The sequence below is a fragment of the Arctopsyche grandis genome, chromosome 2 (assembly GCF_051622035.1).
Source record: "Arctopsyche grandis isolate Sample6627 chromosome 2, ASM5162203v2, whole genome shotgun sequence".
In the NCBI taxonomy this organism is placed as follows: domain Eukaryota; kingdom Metazoa; phylum Arthropoda; class Insecta; order Trichoptera; family Hydropsychidae; genus Arctopsyche; species Arctopsyche grandis.
In genome coordinates this window covers 1474495-1498490 of record NC_135356.1, presented here as the reverse complement: position 1 = coordinate 1498490, position 23996 = coordinate 1474495, and the positions used below count along the sequence as shown (strand labels likewise).

General features: G+C 33.8%; 1 protein-coding gene across 1 annotated transcript in view; it reads left to right on the top strand.

Moving 5' to 3' along the window:
• Positions 1–18626, top strand: part of SCaMC (Short Calcium-binding Mitochondrial Carrier) — a 58559-nt gene extending 39933 nt beyond the window's left edge. Inside the window, exons 5-7 of the mRNA XM_077444768.1 lie at positions 14429–14587; positions 16158–16731; positions 18325–18626. Of these exons, the coding sequence (XP_077300894.1) occupies positions 14429–14587; positions 16158–16731; positions 18325–18509 (918 nt within the window). The 3' untranslated portion in view covers positions 18510–18626. The remainder of the gene's footprint in view (positions 1–14428; positions 14588–16157; positions 16732–18324) is intronic.
• The last annotated feature ends 5370 nt before the right edge of the window (positions 18627–23996 follow it).

The following is a 23996-nucleotide window of genomic DNA, read 5'->3' as shown; positions in this document are numbered from 1 at the left end:
GTCTGTATTTTTATTTTTTTAAATTATGTTCAAGGTTCGATCATTTTCTAAGTTATTTCTTAGTTCTGCAAACTTTCTTTTCCAAACAAAACTGGGTTGGAAATCAATCAATTGAATTTCTAAACTGCTCAAAAATCTCCAGGTTGAGAGTATCAAACGAGACAACGTCTGGATACAAAAGAAATTTTGACGTTTCTTCAAATATTCTGAATTATTCGAATCTTGGAGAAAATTGTTACTTTATTGATTGAAGTGCCGTGGAAAATTCAATTTCATCTGGTCTTTCGTCTTTAATTTTCTTTTTGTATTCGGAAAATATTTTTTGTTTTTAAATGCTTTTTATTATTACTAAATTATGTTCCCAATACTGATAATTGATCGTATTGTATACGATGTTTGCAATGTCTGACCATATATGCTATGTATGGTTTCGAATTATGTATTAAAAAATGGTTCGACGATTATTGGTCACAAAGCGCTCACCCAAAAGTCACCAAAATATCTATAACAAAACATCTGGCAGCCGAAAAGTCCCATCATACTGTTGCGTAGAGGTGGGTGGAGGATCCAAGTAAAAGGCCAAAGTCGTTTCACAGCATTCATTGGTGATTACGGAGATACACACACTGGCAGTGCTCCGTCCAGAATGTGTACCCATAATTATAAGAAAAAAAAAATTTTCTTATCAATTACATATCACAATATAACCGATATTAAACGATAAAATCGACTTTAAAAAAAATAAAATTTTTCTTGACTTCATAATTTTTGTCACATGTCTTGACGTCCGGTTACTTCCCCATTGTTTAGTCACGTACTCGGATATGCAGTCCCATGCTTTGGCGTTGTCAGTTCTAAGAACTCCACGGGAATGCGACCGAGTGCATTCGGGGGTCTCTCATTGTTAGCCGAATTGCACTTAAGCCTGAAATAATCCTCAAAACCAATTATGACGGCGACTCCAATACTAACGAGAACTCGACTGCCAAATATTCCGTATTCGCGATTTTCATGCCGAAAATTGTCTTTTGGGCGATCGCAATTTGACTAATAATCCAATTATATAATTTCTAGATGTTTATATAGTACACTCGTCGCATTGGAGCGATCTGTAATGACGAGTGCACATTGATTGATTGAATAAAAATAAAAGAATGCAGTGAAAGCAAAGAAAGTCCTCATAGTTACTGACACGATTCTGGGAAGATCATTTCCCCGTTTATTCTCAGCATTTACAATTGTATTGCAATTCTTCTCGATATTAATCTTATTACAATGTGACCCTAACGAAATTAGCCAAATGAGCTGAAATCTTGGTGAATCATTCGCGTGCTATTTGAGTTGTTATACGTGCCATAGGTTCTCTACCTCTGGCTACGTCACACACAACTTCCCCCTCCACCGGCTTTAGCACGCGCTCCGGACTCATATTTCAGTCTGACTCTTGCCGCCGTTTTGGCAGGACGTGCGTAGATTTGCGGTCCGTACCGATCAGCTGATTGATGCCGGTTTCGAAACCACGATCGCTCCAGAACATTCCTTGCAAAGTGGATATCGCCAGGCGTACCGCCAACATGTCGTTCGAGCTGGAGGACGCCCTCGGCGCCCTGAAGGGCGAATTCTTCGAGGACTTTTTGCACATGTTCAAGCAGTTGCATCAGGTTCGAACGTGTATATATATATATATATAATATATGTGTGAACTGATAGACCGGTGAAATTTTTCTGGTGCGTTCGGAAATCCCGCGACCCGACACACCCTTATTTCATTGCTGCCAACTCTATATCGTATATCGTATACCGTATACGTATTTACCATTTTGGAATTTTTTCTGATTTTTCCGGGTGCTTAGTACTATTATTAGTCATTGCGTGTTTGTGTGTGTGTGTGTGTGTGTGTGTTTATGCAGCTGCTGATCTGTGATGCGTTCGCAAATAAAAAAAAAATAAAAGGGAAAAACTTCATATAAAATGGAACCCCCCCCCCAACATGAATATCTGAATGGTGATCTTGTTCACTTATTATAATAATTGATGTTTTGTTTCAAATTAATGTCTCTTTGTATGGAGGGATCTGATCTAATTTCATTTGTATCGAATAAGGTAGAGGAGGGTTATTTATAAAAAAAAAAAAAATACAAATCGTAAACAATTAAATGGATATGTATATGGATTGGGATAGGTGTTTAAACGGTTGGCTGCGATGATATTTTTCAAAAACTTAGCGAGAAATGCTTACATTTTTATGTATATTTTTTTTGAAGAAATAAAAATTTATTATTTATTAATATACTACATTGTATTTGAAACAATAATTTAAAGCGGATGATTGATGGTTCTCTCTTTCTCCCTCGTACTATATACTTTCAACCTCGTAAATGCACTAGGGGATGACAGTTGATGATTTTGGTGTCGTAAACATTTGGTGTGCATTTCAGTTGCATTTAATATCACGACGGCTCGTGACCTCTATATAATAGAAAACGAATTTCTGTTGTTTTTTTGTTATTATTCGGTATTCTATATTTTTATAGATACAAAACAGTGGAATTAGAAACTACCCGAGCGCAAAGAAAACGTTGAAGAGTTGTTATAAATATATATTTATATGAATATAAAATGTTTCATACCTACAATGCACTATTCGAATACGGCCATTGTGGCGTCAACAACAGTCGTTCTCAGCAATTCTCTATGTTTTCATAAACAAGCATATATCGTTATTTAGCATGCAAGGGGTTAAAATGTGCTATAATTAGTCACTGGAGCCTGAGGGGGCCGTGTATTGTTCAAAGGTTGTAAATGCATTGTTAAAGGTTTGCCGAACAATGGATAGCACTGTGACTATCCTACCTCTAGTTATAATTTAGACGGATGTAAAAATTGTCATTTATGGATGGACCTTAGGAATAAAAAAGTTTTCGTTAGTAATGGCTAAAGAGCGGAACAACTTTGCGTCGTGCTTTGTTCATTTTTATTATGAACCTTTTTTAATACTCTTTAGTTTTGTAGTTTGATCTACTTCCTGGAAAATATACCAAAAACGCCCTGTTTCCTGGAAAAAGCACGCTTCCAGTCCTACCTCTAGCGGTCTCCGTGACGAGACAGAATGTTAAACGACAGAAAACGCAAATATCGGAAGGCAAAGATCGAAAATCGAAAGATCTTAAGTCGAAAGATCAAAAAAAAAATGGTGCATGGTAAACGGTACATACTCACTTAATTTGATTTTGATTTTTGATTTTTAAATGCTTTTTATTATTACGAAATTATGTTCACAATACATCTTATATCTATTTTAATAGCTACTGATCTACTGATCCTTTTCTATTTTACAATTTAATTTAATTTGGTTAGTAATCACAGTATTATCTAAAGCATAATAGGAAAAAGAGCTCAAAAACCTATTTACAATCCTTATAAATAATACATCATAATACATCTAATACATAATATTAATTAAAGACTCTCTTAAGTCGATGATCTAAAGCAGATTGTGTTTAGGTAATCTGTGTGTTATACCTGAAGGGTATAGACATTTTGTTGTAATCACTGAGACTCTTCACAAGTGTGTTAGTATGGTTATTAGTGATTCTGTCATAGAATCTACTGGTTAGTTTGTTAGTAATGTCTGTAACAAACGGAATTTTATATATGGCATGCAGTTTTTTCAGGTATGGGTGTATTATAAATTATTTTTAGGGTCACTTAATTTGCGCGAGCAGGATACAACAGTAACATGCTTTTCCTCCCGTATTAATGTGCGCGCGCAGAATACGGGAGGAAAAGCATGTTCCTCTTGTTCCTGTATCCTGCTCAAATTACGTGCAATTACGTGTAATTCCTGCTGCAAATTACGTGAGTTATGTACCGTTTACCATGCACCATTTTTTTTTTATCTTTCGACTTAAGATCTTTCGATTTTCAATCTTTGCCTTCCGATATTTGCGTTTTCTGTCGTTTAACATTCTGTCTCGTCACGTATATGGCGTATGTTAAGTTCAATTTTATAGGCTCCGTGTAGTCAAATGTGGTTCGGGGGTAAAAATAGGGTAGTTGAGATTGGATAGGTCGGGGGAAAGATGGACTATACGAGTTCAAAATATGGGAAATGAAAGAGAGAGGCCTTCATTCATTAGTGAATGGTGAACGGGATGTACGTGAGCGATGACGAATGATATTATGACACACACTATTCGATGCATGTTGGGGTATAAAACCAGCCGTTTTTAAATACATATGTGTGTCAAAACATGTTTTTGTGTGATTTAATTTCATTGAAGAACTAGTCGTTGGCGGGAAATCCCGGCCGGTGTGAGTCAACACTTCGGTTAAGGTCTGTTTACACTGGCGACACGTGGTCCTGCGCCACGTGGGTCCGAAGGCCGCAGCTGTTGTCATTGGAGACGAACTTGTCTCGAAAGTTGCAAAAAAAAAATTGAATCATGTCGACAAATCAATTTTTTATATAAAAAAAAAAATACACCTAAAAGGATATACTATATTGACACAATAAAAAAAAAATGCTACGACAAACAAATTACTACAAACGGACGCCATTGCAGATATCGCCAATGCAATTTTTAATTGCTTTTTTTTATTATTAATAAATTATGTTCACAATACATCTTATATCTATTTTAATAGCTACTGATCTGCTGATCATTTTCTATTTTACAATTTTAAATAAATTTTGTTAGTAATCATAGTATTATATTATTATTAATATGTACAGCGTAATAGAAAAAAAAAAGAGCTCAAAAACCTATTTACAATTCTGTCTATTTTTTATAATTTAACTCGTACGCTATTATTACCGTGGAAAAAGCCCTCTTCTATGATTTATGACTAATACACGCATTGTCATACATTGTCTAATTACGAGATAAGACGTGTTGAAAAATATAAAAATAGCAAAAGCCAGTTCAGTCAACCTTCCAGCTCGATATATGCCAGTTTTTCGCGTCCTGTCGCGTCTAAATGTGGCTTTGCTCGATCGGTTGTGTCGCGTCGCGTCTCGCCAGTATGCACACGGCTAAGGGTCAGTCGGACGCAACGTCGGCTCTGTAACTGTCGTGGCTTCGTATTGATTATATTCGTGTTATATAAAAGTTTAAGTTCTCTTAACTACATACATTATTTGCAATTGAGCATGTGATAGTGTGGAAATCGCAGGGACGGATCGGGACTTTGGGATTTTCCGGCGAATCAATCATGGCGATCTTTCTCGACATTCACGGAGATGTACCCAATAGTGAGGTATAGATACTGATCTACGGTATTTTTTTTTTTAGACATCATTAATTGTGTTTTTGAACGAATGTCGATTACTTATCCTTAGTAGGTTCTGTTTGTGAATGCATTTATCTACATATACAGTACCTACTACCTTGACTTTTCCATTCATTCTCCTGATTGGAAATTTCTCATCTGGTTTTCTTTTGTATTAAATACGGGTACACTTTTAATGGTTCGGGGTACGTTTCGAAATATATCAAATACTACTATAGATTGTAAATTATTTCAAAAAGATTCCTACATCTAATATATAATTTCGAAAGAGACTTGTAAGTAGAATCCGTGACGTTACCGAAAAAGTTTAATATTTTATTTATTTATTGAAGATGTAGAAATTCATAAAAATAAAGAATAAATATAACAAAATAACATCTGGGCCCAATTATAGATTTTTACAAAATACGTAATATATCTAGTACATATAGACAAGCAAATGAAAAACTAAAATTAAAATAGGAAAATGCATAATTAAACATAAAGAATATATAATAGATATAGAAATGGATCAATCAGTCAAGACTCTCCTGATGGCAGTCCTGAATTGATGTAAGAAAATACCGAATAGATCAACCTCATTTAGCTCCCCGTTACGCATACGATAAACACGCTGTAGATAGGAATATTTTAGGGAATTGGTTTTGAAAGGTTTAAGTGAAAAGAGTGCAACGATATTCTATGATGACGATATCGATATATGATTTCGTTTTCAATTTCGATCCCGATTCCTTTTTCCGTTCCGGATCCGTATCACTGCTTCAATTCCAGATCCGGATTCCAGATTCAAATAAATTTAATAAAAAAACAAATTAATGTTTACTATTAGATTAGTCATGTTTAAGCGGTTTATTCATATTGCAAACACCGAGCGAAGCCGGGTAAAACCACTAGTATGATATAAGTTAATACCATTAAAGGCACAACTTCAGGCTAACATACATTTTTAATTAGAATTTGAATATTTTAGAGCAGGTCGATAATTTATTTTAAACTTGCCCAGTTCGGTACATCACCTACAATACTTGCTATATTTGATGTGATACTTAACCCTTTGAATGCATGCAACAATGATATATCGTTGTTTATGACAACGTAATGGTCGTATTTGAATACGTACTTACATCGCCAGTGCAACGGTGCACGCCAGAGCCAGTGCATCGTTGGTATGAAACATTTTATATATACGTATACTTCTTACTTGCATTCCATTATTTTGTATATATAATAATATAGAATAATAACTAAAAACAATTGAAAATTGGTTTCTGTTATAGAGGTCACGAGCCGTCGTACAATTAAATGCAGCTAAAAATTCACATTATACGTTAACGATACCAAGATCATTAACTAGTGCATCTTATTCGCACGCTTGCATTTACAACCACGAAAGAGAGCCAACAAATACTTGCACATGGAAGAATGCGCACACAACAATGATGATATTTTTAAATTGTGTGCACATTTTTTTTTCATTATGTTATTTCTTAGTTCTGCAAACTTTTTTTTCCAAACAAAACTGGGTTGGAAATCAATCAATTGAATTTCTAAACCGCTCAAAATCTCCAGGTTGAGAGTATCAAACGAGACAACGTTTAGATACAAAAGAAATTTTGACGTTTCTTCAAATATTCTGAATTATTCGAATCATGGAGAAAATTTTTACTTTATCGATTGAAGTGCCGTGGAAAATTCAATTTTATCTGGTCTTTCGTCTTTAATTTTTTTTTTGTATTCGGAAAATATTTTTTGATTTTTAAATGCTTTTTATTATTACGAAATTATGTTCACAATACATCTTATATCTATTTTATAATAGCTACTGATCTACTGATCATTTTCTATTTTACAATTTAATTTAATTTGGTTAGTAATCATAGTATTATAATATTCTAATGTAAATCTACAGCATAATAGGAAAAAGAGGTCAAAAACCTATTTACAATCTTAAACTGGGTCATATATGAGGAGTTCGCATAATGGGCCTTTCTAGAGTAAGCAATTAGGGTTGTGTCGAACGTTGCAGTTGCGGGTTTAATTATACGTAAATTGGCAATTAACGTTGCACCCTGGAGTTTTCGATCCCGGGATGTTGGGGCTCTGGACCGATCCAATGCTTTGCATATTAGATTAATTGGCATATATATCAGATGAACGACCTTGATTTACTGATAAATGGACGTAATCATTCTGACATTACTGCTTTCGGTGAATATTTAGAACGTCTTTGTGTGATAATTCTTTCGCGAAATAATTGGTCCATTTTTTATGTTAGTCATGTTAAACAGTGAGTGTCGTCTCTGAGAATGTTAATATTCTTGTATAAACCGCAATGAAGTAATAGCGAGTGGTTTCGTAAGAGTTTTCCACGAAATTTTCTTGCTTTATGTTAATTTGTTAATCTACTGCATTAGTGCAAATATAATTATGTTTATGACTAGCTAGGATTTTTATGATTTTGTTTATTTAACTTCACCGGTGTTGGTAGTGGGGAGAAAAATACGTGATTCATATTTTTCGTTTTAGATGTTAACCCTTTGAATGCTGTCCAATGCCGATCGGCGTTTTGCTGACAAGCCCATGAGCCTGCAAAACGCCGATAGGCGTTGTAAATTTTGCATGTACAAAGTAAACTACCTGCTAAGCCTTTAAAGGTAGCATTGAAAAAAATGATTTGAACATGGGTCGTGTAATCAGTGTTTATAAAGACTGGTTTTCACCGAAATTTCTGAATTTATAACCATAGCAGAATTTCTTAATGGAAATCCTTAACTGCTGAGTATTTTAGATTGCGAGCATTACAATTTAACAACAATGCAGAAGATGGAACTATTTTTGGAAAAAGCCATTCATTAATAGACATCTTTTGTTTATTTTATATTGTCGCAAGATATATTAGAGAGTCTAAACACACCTTTACAAAACTCGTAATCTTCGGCGGTAGTTATCTAGGGTTTGTTTGGTTTAGCTACATTCGGCTTTCTATTGGATTACTATTCTATTGGATTACTAAACTAAATTGGATTACTTTCTATTGGATTCCCATATACTATAGGTAAATAAACGAGCTTTTTTACCTATAGTATATAGAAATCGAGATTTTGTGTATTGTTGCGTATGGGTGGGTCCAGGATCGAAAAGAAAGGCCAAAGTAGCTTCATAGCATATAACCAACGATTCAGAAGGTCCACTCGGTAGATAAGATATCCATAATATCTTATCTACCGTCTGTACTTCCTTTGAAATGACTAGTTGCACAGCACAGCCTCTCAGATCCGTTAACGTGTCCATTGTATGCTCGTGTCTAGGTACTTAAGGGCCTGGTCGGTCTACTCTATTGTCGAGTATCTATTGTTCACGCACGACCTAGCCCAGGTGTGTGAGAACTTCAGCGTGTCCATTGTTAGGTCAGATTGAGTAGGGGCCCAATGTTTGGAAAATCCGATTTTCCGATTATTTTGTATTTATAAATAATATAAAAAAATACAATATATTGTATTTTTAAAAAAGATCGAAAATTTCTGAAGTAATAAACGAATAAAAATCGTCGAGTATATACCGAATTAATGCAAGCTATGCATATTCCATTCACCGTTTAATTTGTACTTGACTCGCGGACGAAATATAATATGAGCCGTTTGTAGCTTTAATTATGAACAATACATCGAACGCATTTCCGAGAAATATCATATTAGCAGCTGTATATAAAATTCATATATCAGCATATCTATCTGTATGTATATATATTTCATAGATTATAAATTTTGCAATCATATTCAAAATGTGAGTAGTATCGTTTTTGTCAACTTGATGAGGAACCGTTTCAACAATGAAATCAGATAAATTGGCAAACTCTGATAGGAAAGCACTACGGACCATACTCGGAATAAATTCTTTTCAATACACATGATCGAACCCGGCAACCTCTCGGCGCCTAGCATTAACACAACAACCAAGCTTTGCTGCTGGCTAAATATTTTATTTGATTTTATATATAGGTAAATGTTTATTATAGTCTTTATTTTTTTTTATTTAACTATATAATGTTATTACAATATAATTGAATGCAAGGTCTTTAATAATATTACTGTTAGTTTTGCTGTCCATAACATGACGTTGAAAATTACTTTTACCATCTAAAAAATATAAATTTCCATTAATATTAAATATATACGTATTCCGTAAATAAATTAATAATATCAACAACTTACGTATATATAATATATTAAAATTTTATTAATGTAAATATTTCAAAATACGAAACACGAACTGAAAAGATAAAAGTCCTATTATACGCACGAACAATGTTCTATTTCTTGACCAAAATGCAATGCGAAACTGAAACGAAATGTAATTGGCACTAAAGAGATTTTCAAAAATCAAACCAAAGGAAATTTTGTTTTAATCATAGACGCATTGAGTCGTGTTTTTTTTTCGTCGAGTCGTGGTGTGTCGAGACTTTGCAGGAATTCTAGTGACAATAGTATTTTTCGTAGTAAAAACGAAAAGCCTTGAAATGCATCATCATCATCATCATCATTTACAGCCATTCGCCATCCACTGCTGGATGAAGGCCTCTCCAACACGCTTCCACTCGTCTCTGTTTTGCGCAACACTCATCCATCTCATTCCGCACATTTTCCTAATTTCGTTCACCCATCTTCCTTGTGGTCTTCCTTTTACTCTTTTGCCTTCTCTCGGGTACCATTCAAGCACTTCTTTTGTCCACCTTTCGTCCATCCTCCTAGCTACGTGACCCGCCCATTGCCATTTCAATCTCTTCACTCTATCCACTATGTCCACTACCCTTGTCATATTTCTCACCCACGTGTTCCGCTTCCTGTCTTTCCTCGTTATGCCAAGCATACAGCGTTCCATACTTCTTTGAGTGCATTGGATTTTATTTTGCATCTTGGCGTTCAGTGTCCAAGTTTCACATCCATACGTCATCACTGGCAAAACGCATTGATCAAAGATCCTTTTCTTCAGGCAGAGTGGCATTTTTGATTTAAAAACAGCATTCATCCGTCCAAATGCACTCCACCCTAATTTCACACGTCTCTTTATCTCTTCATTTTTACTACCAGACATGTCAATTATTTGACCTAAATATAAATAATTATTTACTACTTCTACTGGTTTATCATCTAAGGGGATGCTATCAGGCATGCAATAACTATTGAACATTAGTTTAGTCTTATCTACGTTAATTTTTAATCCTACTTTTCTACTTTCCCTGTCCAGTTGTGTATACATCAATTATTCCCAGAATCTAGAATAGTCTGGACTCGTACGATATAACTGTAAATTTTTACGGCTTTGAACGGAGACCTTCGACCGCACATATCACAACGGCCTACATATGGAACCAAGGAAAATTGCGATAGACCACGTATTTTCTTCAGACACGTCCACAATATAAGAATGCACTTTCGCCACAGAAATGTGAACATTCATATATATATATATATATATATATATACATATATGGATATATTTGATGCTTTCGACTCGCCGAACGACTGGCTTGGCACGGTTTGATGTGATAAGCGAGTGATAAGGATTACGCGACCGTCGGTTGGGGACCACTGACCGTTTTTCGCGGAACGAGATAATGACAGCTATCGCTTGCATGGCAACAGCGAGAGGTGTCAGTGTGTATGCCAATCCACGTGTGACGTCACGGCGAATGGCAGCAGCCGGTCGGCTCACACACCCACTTACCAACACCATCTCAGACACGTGTTAACACTTTAATGTCCCACTGCATACCTACAATGTGTCGGTAGACTTTGACCGATACCAGGTGCGTTTCCGCACTCTGCGACCTGACTTTTTTTTCCTTTATAGCTTAGTGATATACATATGTATAGTTTTCCTATCAAAGGTTTATACAATGTATGTCGGGACTCGGGATTGCAATTTACCGTCAAATTTCATAAACCGGTAAACGACAGATGATTTTTTCGTTCTACCGGTATTTACCGGTAAAGTAAATAGTTTTTTACTCGTTATCGTTACTAATTAAAAATAAATCTCAGGTGAATCGTGTCTAGGGATTGCAATTGTAGATAATTTTTCGTACTACCGGTAAGGGAAAATAGTTTTTTATGGTTGGGATAACAGTGTGTGGTCACTTTTTCTATGAACCTTAACCTAGATTGAATCGTTACTAATTAAAAATAAATCTCGGGTGAATAGTGTCTAGGGATTGCAATTTACAGTCAATTTGCATAAACCGGTAAGCGGTAGATGATTTTCCATACTACCGGAATTTACCGGTAAATGAAAAATCTTTTTTATGGTTGAGATAACATTATGTGATCACATTTTCTATGAAAGTTAACCTATATTGAATCGTTACTAATTAAAAATAAAACTCAGGTGAATAATGTTTAGGGATCGCAATTGTTGATAATTTTTACTACCGGTATACCGGTAAGGGAAACATTTTTTCTATGGATTAGATAACCGTATGTGGTAACTTTTTCTATGAACGTTAACCTAGATTGAATCCTTACTAATTAAAAATAAATCTTTATGTGAATAATGACTAGGGTTTGCAATTTACAAATTTTTTATACTACCGGTATTTACTGGTAATAGGATACGGGATACGGGAGGAAAAGCCTGTTCCTCTTGTTCCTGTTGTATCCCGCTCGCGCAAATTAAGTGAGTATGTACCGGTTACCATGCACCCTTTTTTTTGATCTTTCTATCTTTGCCTTCCGATATTTGCGTTTTCGGGCGTTTCACATTCGGGCCCGTGAGGTAGACCCAAATTTCATATATCAGCATATCTATCTGTATATAAATTTCATAGATTATAAATTTTGAAATCATATTCAAAATGTGAGTAGAATCGCTTTTGCCAACTTGGTGGGGAACCGTTTCAACAATGAAATCAGATAAATTGGCAAACTCTGATAGGAAAACACTAAGGATCATACTCGGAATAAATTCTTTTCAATACACGGGATCGAACCCGGCAACCTATCGGTGCTTAGCATTAACACAACTACCAAGCTATGTATGCTGCTGGCTAAATATTGTTGCGTAGGGGTGGGTGGAGGATCCAAGTAAAAGGCCAACAGTCGTTTCACATCATTTATTGATGATTAAGGAGATACACGCAGTGTCACTGCTAAGTCCAGAAAGACATGATATCGCCTACGTACCGCCTTATAAAGGGTAGATCTCTCAGGGCGCCTAATCTGTTTACCTGTTGTATAGTCACGTATTCGGATATGTATTTCCACGACATTGGGTCTTCCCGTACCCAATGTTTAGCCTAAATGCACTTAGAGTCCAGATATAATCCTGGAAGTAAGTGCAAGCACTTACATAGTTAATCCGATAACAGATAACCCTTGAACGGTCACATAGTCTCTGGGATTCTATTCGCTTAATCCGCGGCGTACGTAACAATATTTTATTTGATTTAATATATAGGTAAATCGAGCGATGTGTTGTAACATTTTAAGGACGTAAAATAATTGATTTATATTTTTTAAATTATTTCTTATTAAACTATATCATATTATTACAATATAATTCAATGCAAGGTCTTTAATAATATTACTGTACGTTTTACTGTCCATAACATGACGTTGACAATTACTTTTATCGTCTAAAAATATAAATTTCCATTAATATAAAATATATTCGTATTCCACAAATAAATTAATAATATCAACGATTTACGTATTTAAAACTAACAAAAAACAAAAGCCAAATTATACGCACGAACAATTTTTTTACCAAAATGCAACGCGAAACTGAAACGAAATGTAATTGGCCATCGCTGGTCGAGTGGGTGAATGCGATAGCGTGTACATTTTACGTAAGTCTCATGTTTCCACTATAATCAACGACACTAGCAGTGACGTAATTACACATGTTTCAAATAATGTTTTTTTCAATTTTTCGCGGTTCAATTTGAAAGCGCTAATCGTTAATACAAAGTTTTTTTTTTTTATCAATTCATATCATATTTACATACGTTCGTATCGCATACATAATGTAATATACTATTGTGACCGTTTTTTCTACTTATAGTGGTGGGTGTACGTTTCCATTTTTTTATAATATTAGATTGAATTTGAATATCGCCGTTGAATCGAGTATTAATTTCCCGAATGAGTAAAAGTATTATATGTATGAATGCCGTTCACCTTGTCGAATTTTTGCCCACAATTTCTAGCACGGTGCATAAATCACTTACGAAAGTAGAATTTTACAATGGATTTCGAGTAACTTTTTGTACACTAGGAAGTGAAATGTGATAAATTTAGGGCGGAAACACGCTGCGTGGTATCCGACTTCACGTGTCCTTGTGGGTTTTCTCCACACCGAATTTGGGTGTACTTGCACGTGCAGACTACATATGTATGTTTGGGATGTTGCACGTGTATGCGTATCCATATCCAAGCTTCTCCTACATTTCTTCATTGTTGTTCAAATGTAATGCTCACAATCTAAATGCCAAGCCACAATCTAAAATATTCAGTAGCTAGGGATTTCCATCGAGAAATTCTGCTATGGTTATAAATTCAGAGCTTCAATGCTACCTGGAAAGGCTTAGCGGGTAGTATTCTTGTTTATTTTTCGAGCCGATCGGCGTTGGCCAGCATTCAAAGGGTTAAAAGTATCTTAAAAAAAACGGTTACCTGACAACTCGTTCACAGATTTTCCGTAAACCGAGGATGCGCTCCAGGCATTACGTACACGGCCATCTCTTTGTCACCCCGTCTGTTCACCGAGATCTCGTTTACTATGCCATTACGTATGCAGCCATCTCTTTCACAAACCGTCTGTTCACCGATAACAGATGGTCTGTGAAAGAGATGGCTGCATACGTAATGGCATAGTAAACGAGATCTTGGTGAACAGACGGGGTGAGAAAGAGATGGCCGTGTACGTAATGCCTGGAGCGCATCCTCGGTTTACGGAAAATCTGTGAACGAGTTGTCGTGTCACCTAAAAAAACATGTACCATGTACCACTCGGTGTGTTTTCGCCCCTGCTCTCGATTACCTTTTACTATATACATTAGTATTGTAATATTACAGAAAATATATATATTTATTTTTTTTAATAGATCTGTAATTTAATCATTATTTTGTGTTGATTTCAGTATTTGGACATCGGTGAGGATATGAACGTGCCCGATGACTTTACACAAAGTGAAATGCAAACCGGCAAATGGTGGAGACATCTTCTTGCCGGTGGTGTGGCCGGAGCCGTTTCTAGAACGTGCACAGCACCCTTAGATAGACTTAAAGTATTTTTGCAGGTAATATTTTAAATATATTTCAAAAGTATTAATTGAAATTGTATTTGTGTTGATTGTTTATTGCATTGCTGGCGATTTTATATTTTGTAACACATTACATATGTACTGTGTCATTGTTTTTTTTTTAGTTATATCTTGAATGTATATGTATGTATATGTAAATGGTTGCTTTTGTTTATATGAAAATTTTAATTGTTGCGAATAACTTGCGGTTGAATATTGTGTTGCATTTTAGCGATTGCTTGGTCTGTTTTAGTTTTTACCATGAAAAGAGGTAAAAGTTTTTTTTTTTTTAATATTTCTGAATTATTGTCTCGATCTAAATCAGCCGTCTTCCCTATTATGCTATTTGGACTGGCGTTTCTTAAAGTTTTTACTATTAATACTTTATTTATATACAAAGTATCTATAGATTATTCATGAGAATGTTTGATTTTTTTTTTTTTTTCGATATACTTATACCACAGTGTCTTTACAGGTTAATATGACACTTTGGCCAAATAATACATAATTAACACACATTTTATATATACATGTGTGCATGCATATAAAACGTAAAAATTCATTTAATTTAATTTAACAAATATTTATATATTTATATTTAAAATACAAAAAAAAAATTAACAGGTTTAAATTAAACTAAAAGTAAAAAAAATACAATTAAAAAGTGGATAGATGTATTTACATACATATAAATAATTTTTATTTAACATAAAAATTAATGGTAAATTTTTTTTAAAAATAAACTCGTTTGTAAGTATTTTTTTTTAGATCCATATGTACATATATTATAATGGTGGCGAAATTTTTTTCAAAATAAAATTAAGACTACTATTTCGTGATGTTTTTCAATTATTGTAAACTAGCGATTTTTTTTTTTAATAAATTCACTTTTAAATAAATTTCAAATATGATGATTTATTATAAAGGTTTTTTTACTTTGGCCGCTTATGACATTTTAGCATTTATTGAATTTTCGCATTTATCCCATATACATAAAATGTTAGTATCTAAAAAAAAAACTTTTTGTTGTTTACGTATGCAAAACTTAGCGAAGATTCATTAAGCGGATTTTTCGGCTATAGCGAACATTTAAAACTAATCGAAAAACTTTCCCATGTATTTACATACATATATTCTATTGCACATATGTATTTTGAAATTTTAAATACTAAGATAATACATGATTTACTAATGAGAGGCAAACTACACTTTTGATAAACGCTGGTTTAGATAGTTAAAAAAACTTCACTCTAGGAGGCAATGGAATACTATCGGACAATGTCTTTCCCAAGACAATTGGCAGGCAATAATAAATTGTTTGTCACAGGGAAGCGACAACGCTCGAAAATCGAGTATGCATCAATAAAAACATTTATATATAATATACAAGGGTAAATTACACACGGTATTATTATTCAACGGTGATTTATTATTCACTTGAAAATTTACATCGTACATGCATGAATCGATTACTCGTCGTCTTACCCTCTTATATTATATAAAATTTGTATCTACACGTGTAAAGTGTGCGTGTGTGTGACATTTTCGATGATTTTTCTCTTTATAGGTTAACCCGACTAGAGAAAAAATGACAAACTGCCTTACCAATATGCTCAAAGAGGGCGGTCTGACGGGCCTGTGGAGAGGGAACGGAATAAACGTGATCAAAATCGCTCCGGAGTCGGCGATCAAGTTCGCCGCGTACGAACAGTGCAAACGGCTAATCCTCGGCGACAGAAAGGGTGCCCCGCTGGAGATCTACGAACGGTTCATGGCCGGCGCGATGGCCGGCGGCATCAGCCAGACCGTGATCTATCCCCTGGAAGTGTTGAAGACGCGACTGGCGTTACGGAAGACCGGACAGTATAGCGGGATCGGAGACGCGGCCAAGAAGATCTACCTGCGAGAGGGGCTGCGGAGCTTTTACAAAGGCTACATTCCAAATATTTTAGGTATCATTCCTTATGCCGGTATTGATTTGGCAGTTTATGAAACCTTGAAGAAGAAATATCTGAAAAATCATCCTGGAAACGAGCAACCCGGTATATTCCTCCTACTTGCTTGCGGTAGCGCTTCCTCTACTCTCGGTCAAGTTTGTTCTTACCCACTCGCACTTGTTCGAACTAGGTTGCAAGCACAAGGTGAATATTTTATTTTATTTTTTTTGTTTATTTTTTTTCACTCTTAATTGTTTATATTTCCGATACATGTGATAGTTTCATAATGGCATGTGTGTAGTGTATGGTACCCGGAAAAATGCACTAAATTGCACTGAATAGTAGCGCAGTTTCGAGAAGTCATAATTTTCAAAGGCGCTCAAAAAGAACTTACGCAATAGAATTCCACAAAAAAAAGGTTATCACCCTCGGATAACATCCAAATACCCCTTGTCGCTTTTTTATGGAATTCTATTGCGTTAGTTCTCCTAAAACATCTTAGTGCAACTATCTTGAGTGCATTTTTCCGGTCATCGTAGTGTTCATATATATGTGTGTAGGTTTGAATTGAGACTTTCATGCACTTTGCAATTACGGACTGTTAGAAAAATCATCACAAATGACACCGAGCAACAAAAAAAATTACAAGAGCTGAGACCTGATGAGAGCTGATCAATCTTTACGAAGTTTTGACCCACTGAATTCGAATATGATAATGATTTTTGTTGGTTCGCTCTCGTTTATGAGATATAAGCGATTTAAAAAATTCCATTTTTTTAGCTTTTGCGGTCGGTAAATCAAAATCTAGTATTTCTGTGTTCAAAATGAGATATTTTTCCTATTGATTGTGATATTTTATTGCTTTAAAATACTTATAATTAATTATCTAGCGAATTTTAAAAGTCAAATTTTTTTTTCTCATGTTATACTCGAGCGGTAATTGCGTTAGAAAGGCTTTCGTTGGTGCCCGTGTTCGTACACATTTCTGACGCAGATGGCGTTGGTGCAAGCGAGATGGCAACCAGTCTGACCGCTTACACGTTTCATTATCATATTCGAATTTAGTGGGTCAAACTTAATTCAGATTGATTAGTTTCCGCTCTGGTAACTCAAAAGCGTGATTTTTTGTTGCTCAGTGTTATTGGTATATACCACTGATTTGAAAACGAGTGCTTTACACTGATAAGTACAGTAGAACCTCGATTATTCGGAGTAATTGGGGATGAAGGTGGTCGACAGAGAAAGAAAAGAACGCTTATTATGAATAATCTTCTATATGAATAGTTCAATTAATTAACCCTTTCAATAACGATCGCCGTTTTGCCGACAAGCCCATGAGCTTTAAATACGTCGATAGCCGTTGTATTTTGAGTATGTAAAAAATAAACAAGAATACTACCCGCTAAGCCTTTCCAGGTAGTATTGAAAAAAAAATGCATTGAACATGAGTCGTGTAATTCGAGTGCCAAACATTCCGTATTCATTTGGGATTTCGATTTTCCTGAAAAAAATTGTCTTTTGGGCGATCGCAATGTGACTAATAATCCAATTACCAATTTTGAAGTAGTCAATATGTAAAAAATAATGAAAATGACGCGCTTTTGAACCCCTATATATGCATGATTTGTTGTTATACAATTGGTATATGTATGTATGTATGTAAGTAGTTTTGGCCGAAGGGGCTAATGCACAAGAGTATTTCGTTTGGTATTCATAGTACAGCTTTGTAGTAAATTTGGTGATATTTCCAGTGTACGTTCATACAAAATCACTGATTGTGCCACTTTTATGTTTCAGAAACTGCAACAAGAGGTGTGGACCAAACGATGCGCGGAGTATTCCGTAACATAATAAAAAAAGAAGGAGCCTTAGGATTGTACCGAGGCATCACGCCGAACTTCATTAAAGTGATACCGGCCGTTTCAATCAGTTATGTCGTGTACGAGTATGCGAGCAGAAGTCTGGGCGTCAATATGACATGATGGCAAGGCTCTCTAGGAAATTTCGTTATAGTATTTATATTCCTTCTCATATAGGCTTTTACTATATCAATGTTTATTATCTAAATAAATTGAAATTTCATCAGAAAATAATAATCAAAAAAAAAAAAAACAAATAATAAGAAAGGAATGTTGACTGCAAGGTTTGCCGACCTTTGTATGGGTCGCCTTAATGAAATCGCGAGCGAGTGTATTTACAAATCGACGGTTACAAAGTCGACGACTCCAATCGGCGAAGATTTGTAAACGGCTCTGTAAGAGTTCATTGTGATATTTAGTGTTCGCAGTTTGATTATACGGAAACAGTTATATTGTTAAAGTAAGTAAAGGTATGATTTTTGTTGTGACCTGACTGTGATCTATTCAATTTTGTGAATCGGATTGATAGTCTGAACGTTATATTTAATATCGATTAATGCGTTTTGTTTTCGAGTAGCCGTGTCGTCCCAAAGATCTTTGACGTTTCGTCAGAAACGAACCGACGGACCGATTTTACTTACCGATAGATGAAAATTCAATTCTAAACAAATGTACATACATACATATGTATATAGGGGGGTTCTGTTTAGACTCGTATATATATATACGAGTTTAGATACTGTTTAGACTCGTATATATATATGTGTCGGGCCGCACATTCTGTGCATCGTCACGTTAAACGAGGAGAACTTTCGGGATGATTCAATACTTGTTGCGATATTATTTCTTTATAAAAAATATTATTTAAGTAAGTTTTTTCAATTTAAACGTGAAATTAAATTATTTAACCTCTTGTCGGCATATTGTGTCTTTTTAGATTCAACTCAAACAACGATTCAAGCAATAATAATAGTAGGTAATTTTTGAATACGTATATTTTATATATATTTCGTCCTTAAAGTGCAAAGGTGATAATTTAACACAATCCAATTGTTTAGAGTGGCGTTTAAAGATAATAATATGACTGAATATAAAAATATAAATTTTTCATTTATTTTTTTACTAGTATTTGTTTATTATATTTAATTTTAATACTCTGCTAGAACTGGAACCGAACCGCATTCGTATTTGGGTACGATTTAACTGTACATTGAGAAAAATACTTTGTGTCTTAAAAAAAATGTTTGTGCATTAGAAATTTGCATTATTTTCGGTGCATTAAATATTTTGGCGCTATAAAGTGACCATTACAAAATATGAAACGATCATTCGAAAAATACTTTGTATCTTAAAAAAAATGTTTGTGCATTAGAAATTTGCATCATTTTCGGTGCATTAAATATCTTGGCGCTATAAAGTGACCATTACACAATATGAAACGATCATTCGATACAAAAAGTGGCAACGTTGCAGTCAGTGCCGGTTTTAGGGGGGGGCTGGGTCGGGTGGCGCCCAGGGGCGCCGAACGATGCGCCAAAAGCGCTTTAAAATTTAAAATTAGAGCGCCAAAAGCCATTCAAAATTTTAGATTAGAGCGCCGAAGGCAAAACTTTTTTCTAGGGGTGTTTAGAAAAAATTGCCCGAGGGCGCCATCAGGTGTAAGGCCGGCACTGGTTGCAGTCTTCCGCTATTGACAACTGTCAACCGTCAAAAGTGTTAACTTTTGTTTCTCTGTAGTGACATGTAATTTTAAATAAATAAAACCAACCCTAACTTAAGCTAACCTAACCAAACCATAAATAAATAAAACCTAAACGAACGTTGGTTTGTATTTTGGTATTCGCTGACGTTGCCGATGCAGTTCATCTTGTCATTTAAATGCACATTTCATTCACTTTTTAAGTAGCAAATATTTTTTTCAATGATCAAAGCAAACTCTCTAGTGCAATTTGTATCCGTAATTTAGAAATGCACGCAAATTTTTTGTAATGTACAGAAACTTTTTTAATGTACAAAATTTTTAAATGCACATTTATTTCATAAAATGGACGTTTAAATTGTTCCCTTAGTATTTCATTATGGCCGAATTGTGGACATATCACCGTTGCATTTTAAGGATATGGTACGTAGACTAGATCTCGCAATGAGCTTCCAAGTCCATAAATTAGTATAAATCGTAATAATCAAATTGAGACTGTCGCGTACCACATATGTATGTAAGCTGGCAAGAGGTTATTCAATTCAGTCAAGTATTTTTTTTCCTTTCCAATGAGACTGCTGTGTTTAATTTTAAGCATTTGATATACATTATATTAATTTATAACGAATGTAAATGAGTGGATTTTCCGTTGGCAGTTCAAATATGTATATTAAAAACTGCTAGCGCGAACGCCTCTTATATGTATATTTCTGATGAAAATTGAACGAGTCATACTATATGTATGTATATACACATTTGAACCATCTTTTTTTTTATTATTATTTATTGTTCACGCAATAATCTCAGCAAATTTTGATTTTGCCATGCGGTTAAGGAACGAAAGAGTCGTTATAGTGATCGTTATTAAGTTGTTAAAGATGTTGCATACATAACCACACGTGTACTAGTTGATTTTGTAGAATGACGTCACACATGCATACGTTCATCTACACACAATATTGTATGCATAAATAATGTAATGGAAAATTGTATGCACTCTGTGTCACACGGAGTTTGGACCTGAATACTTTCTGTACTAATAAAATTACTCAACCGAAGCTGTGGCTCGTGTGTAGTTTGTAAGATAAAATTTAGACTATTTTACATATTTATCTTGTGGTTTTCATGGGTTGAGCGTTTTTGTCATGTATACACATTGTATTTATGTATGATTTTTCGTGTATTCTTAACAACGGGGACAGGATTTTTGGATCGTTCAATACACAGTTGCCAATATTCTAAATGGAAACATTTATACAGGCCCGATTGCAGTGGCCAGATTGACAATCATGATAATTATTAAGGTGACTTTGTGTTTTTGGTTGTTGTATGATTGATTTGTTGAGCTTCCTAACTGTTACACCTGCTGTTGCCTTATACGAATGTCCTGTCTCCGGTAATAATCTTATATTATATGTATATACATATGACATTTATCAAAATTTAAATTTGATTTCTACTCGTAATGAAAAGTGTATTTTTAAATAATAGTTATGACAATTTTATTTCATGACATTTATCAGTGTTTTTGAATAAGTTAATTTTAGTCCTTTTTTATTTTGGAAATTAATAGCGTTAACAGTCCATACAGCGTTTTTCTCTGTTCTTTAAATGAAACAAAGATATAACGGGCGTAGTACTGTTTGCATCTTTTAATCCATTACAAATTAAATTTTTAATCTTGAATTGAATTGTAATTTGAAAAATGATGTAAAACACTGATTTGAATAAAATTTTGTTGTTTTTTTATTATTATTATTATTATTATAATTTATTTAAATAATTTTTTTAGCTAGACTAATTAGTAAAAATCTCATTAATATTTATTTTTTCACTAGTTTTAAGTAATCAATTTTTTAAACTAATTAATTTACCGCATATTCGCACATAAAAATCAAATTTTTTAGTTTCATGTTTAGTTTTTTTTTTTTTTTTAAATATTCATTGATGTAAAAAATTGATAATTTATGCATAAAATTTTGATGTCGAAATATAAACTGATATGTGATTATATTTAGGCATAAGTTATTGCTTGATTTGTAAGACATAGTTAAGCGTTTTGTAATACTTATGCCATGTCTGTATATTATGTAAAAATAATGATGACGGTCATCTAATTAATGTACTGTTTATTATATAAACTTACATGTCAGTGCTTAATTTTTTATGATGTTATTTATGAATCATCTTTGAATGTTATTTTTTAAATATTATTTATTGTCATGTTGAGGCAATCGGTAGCTAGGTGGTAATAAACTCAATAGTTGAGGATTATATAAATATGATACATGCGCATACATTTCGAATAAACTGTACATATATAACAATTAGAAACCAATTCTTTTTTAAAAAAAAAAAATATATATTCTTGCTGTTATAAATGATTGTTAATACTTCTGAAAGGAAATTCTGCTTGGAATCTCATATATCAATGCTACAATTACATATTTACATGCGGTAATTCATAAAATCAATATTTAACCAAAATAATTAACAAAAAAAAAAACCAAAAAAATCAGTGACACTTATAAACATACCAATAAAAGTTTTGAATAGTTGTATTTCGTTTTTATTCAATTTGTTTCCTTTGTTTATTATATGATTCATTGATCCTTTTGTTCAAAACTGTTTTGATATTTTGGATTTTTTTCATTTAAAAATTTCTATTATACATACGTTGCGTCGACCAATCATTAATTTACTTTTGGTGTTGGGTGTATTTTATAAAATCGATTATATAAGAACTTATCCAACGAGTTTTTAAATCTTTCGATATTAATTTGTGAAATCTCTTTTTACTAAAGTTTTCCTTAACTATATATACATATAAATATATATGTGGTAAAGTGCGTGTTGACTAAAGAAACGATTTTGTGCAGATGAGGATTTGTCGTCCATTTTTATATCTCATCGAACGCCACTTATTGAAAATTGTATGTTAACATTAGTCGACCTTTCCCCTCTGCCTTAATCAAATTTTGAAATCTAATTGCTTGTTTGTATGTAAATGTTTCTTCACTAATTTCCTGTTGAATTTTGTCTTAAAAAGAATAAATATTGCAAATGGTGTTATATCTCTTGGTATATTCATTCTTTGTCATCCAATTTTCCTACATTCCCTATTAAGCATTTGTTTAGTTTAAATATATGTTGCTTACTGCAAAAAAAAGAGAATAAACAATGACACCAACAGTCATCAGAGCTGTCAGTATAGAAAGTAATAATTTGCTGTTGTTTTAAGTCACTGCTTAAATGTGCATATCTATAAAAATTTCAATCAATATATATTCGCACGAATCGGAATTCATTTTCCAGGGCGATTCTGCGCCGTGCCATCGTGCCAAATCCATAAGGTGTTTTTTTTCCACTGCCTCATATCGTAATTGGTCACCGGAGCCTGAGGGAGCCGTGTATTGTTCAAAGGTTGTAAATGCATTGTTAAAGGTTTGCCGAACAATGGATAGAACTGTGACTATCCTGCCTCTAATCATAATCAATAACTAAAATTAAGTATATCAAGCTAATTTTATTCTGTAAATTTTAGGTGAAAGAATTTATTGCAAAGAAGGGCATTTTGTCATTGGAATGGCCAGGTAACAGTCCAGACTTGAACCCTATCGAGAATATCTAAATTTTGCCCAACTAAATATTAAATAGTGTATTTTGTATAGCTATTGTAATTTTTAATATAATTTAAGTTAAATTTTTTAGATAAATAAATTAGTTTGGCAGAAAAAAATTTTTCATTGAACTACGAATTTTTTTCCCAAAATCACTAATTTACAAGAATGATGATAATTTCAATATATATAATTATACTTAAGTTTGAATCACTTAAAAATATCATAAATACATTGATTTCAATAATAATGTACAATAAATATATTAGAAAACATCGGTTTCCGTGACGA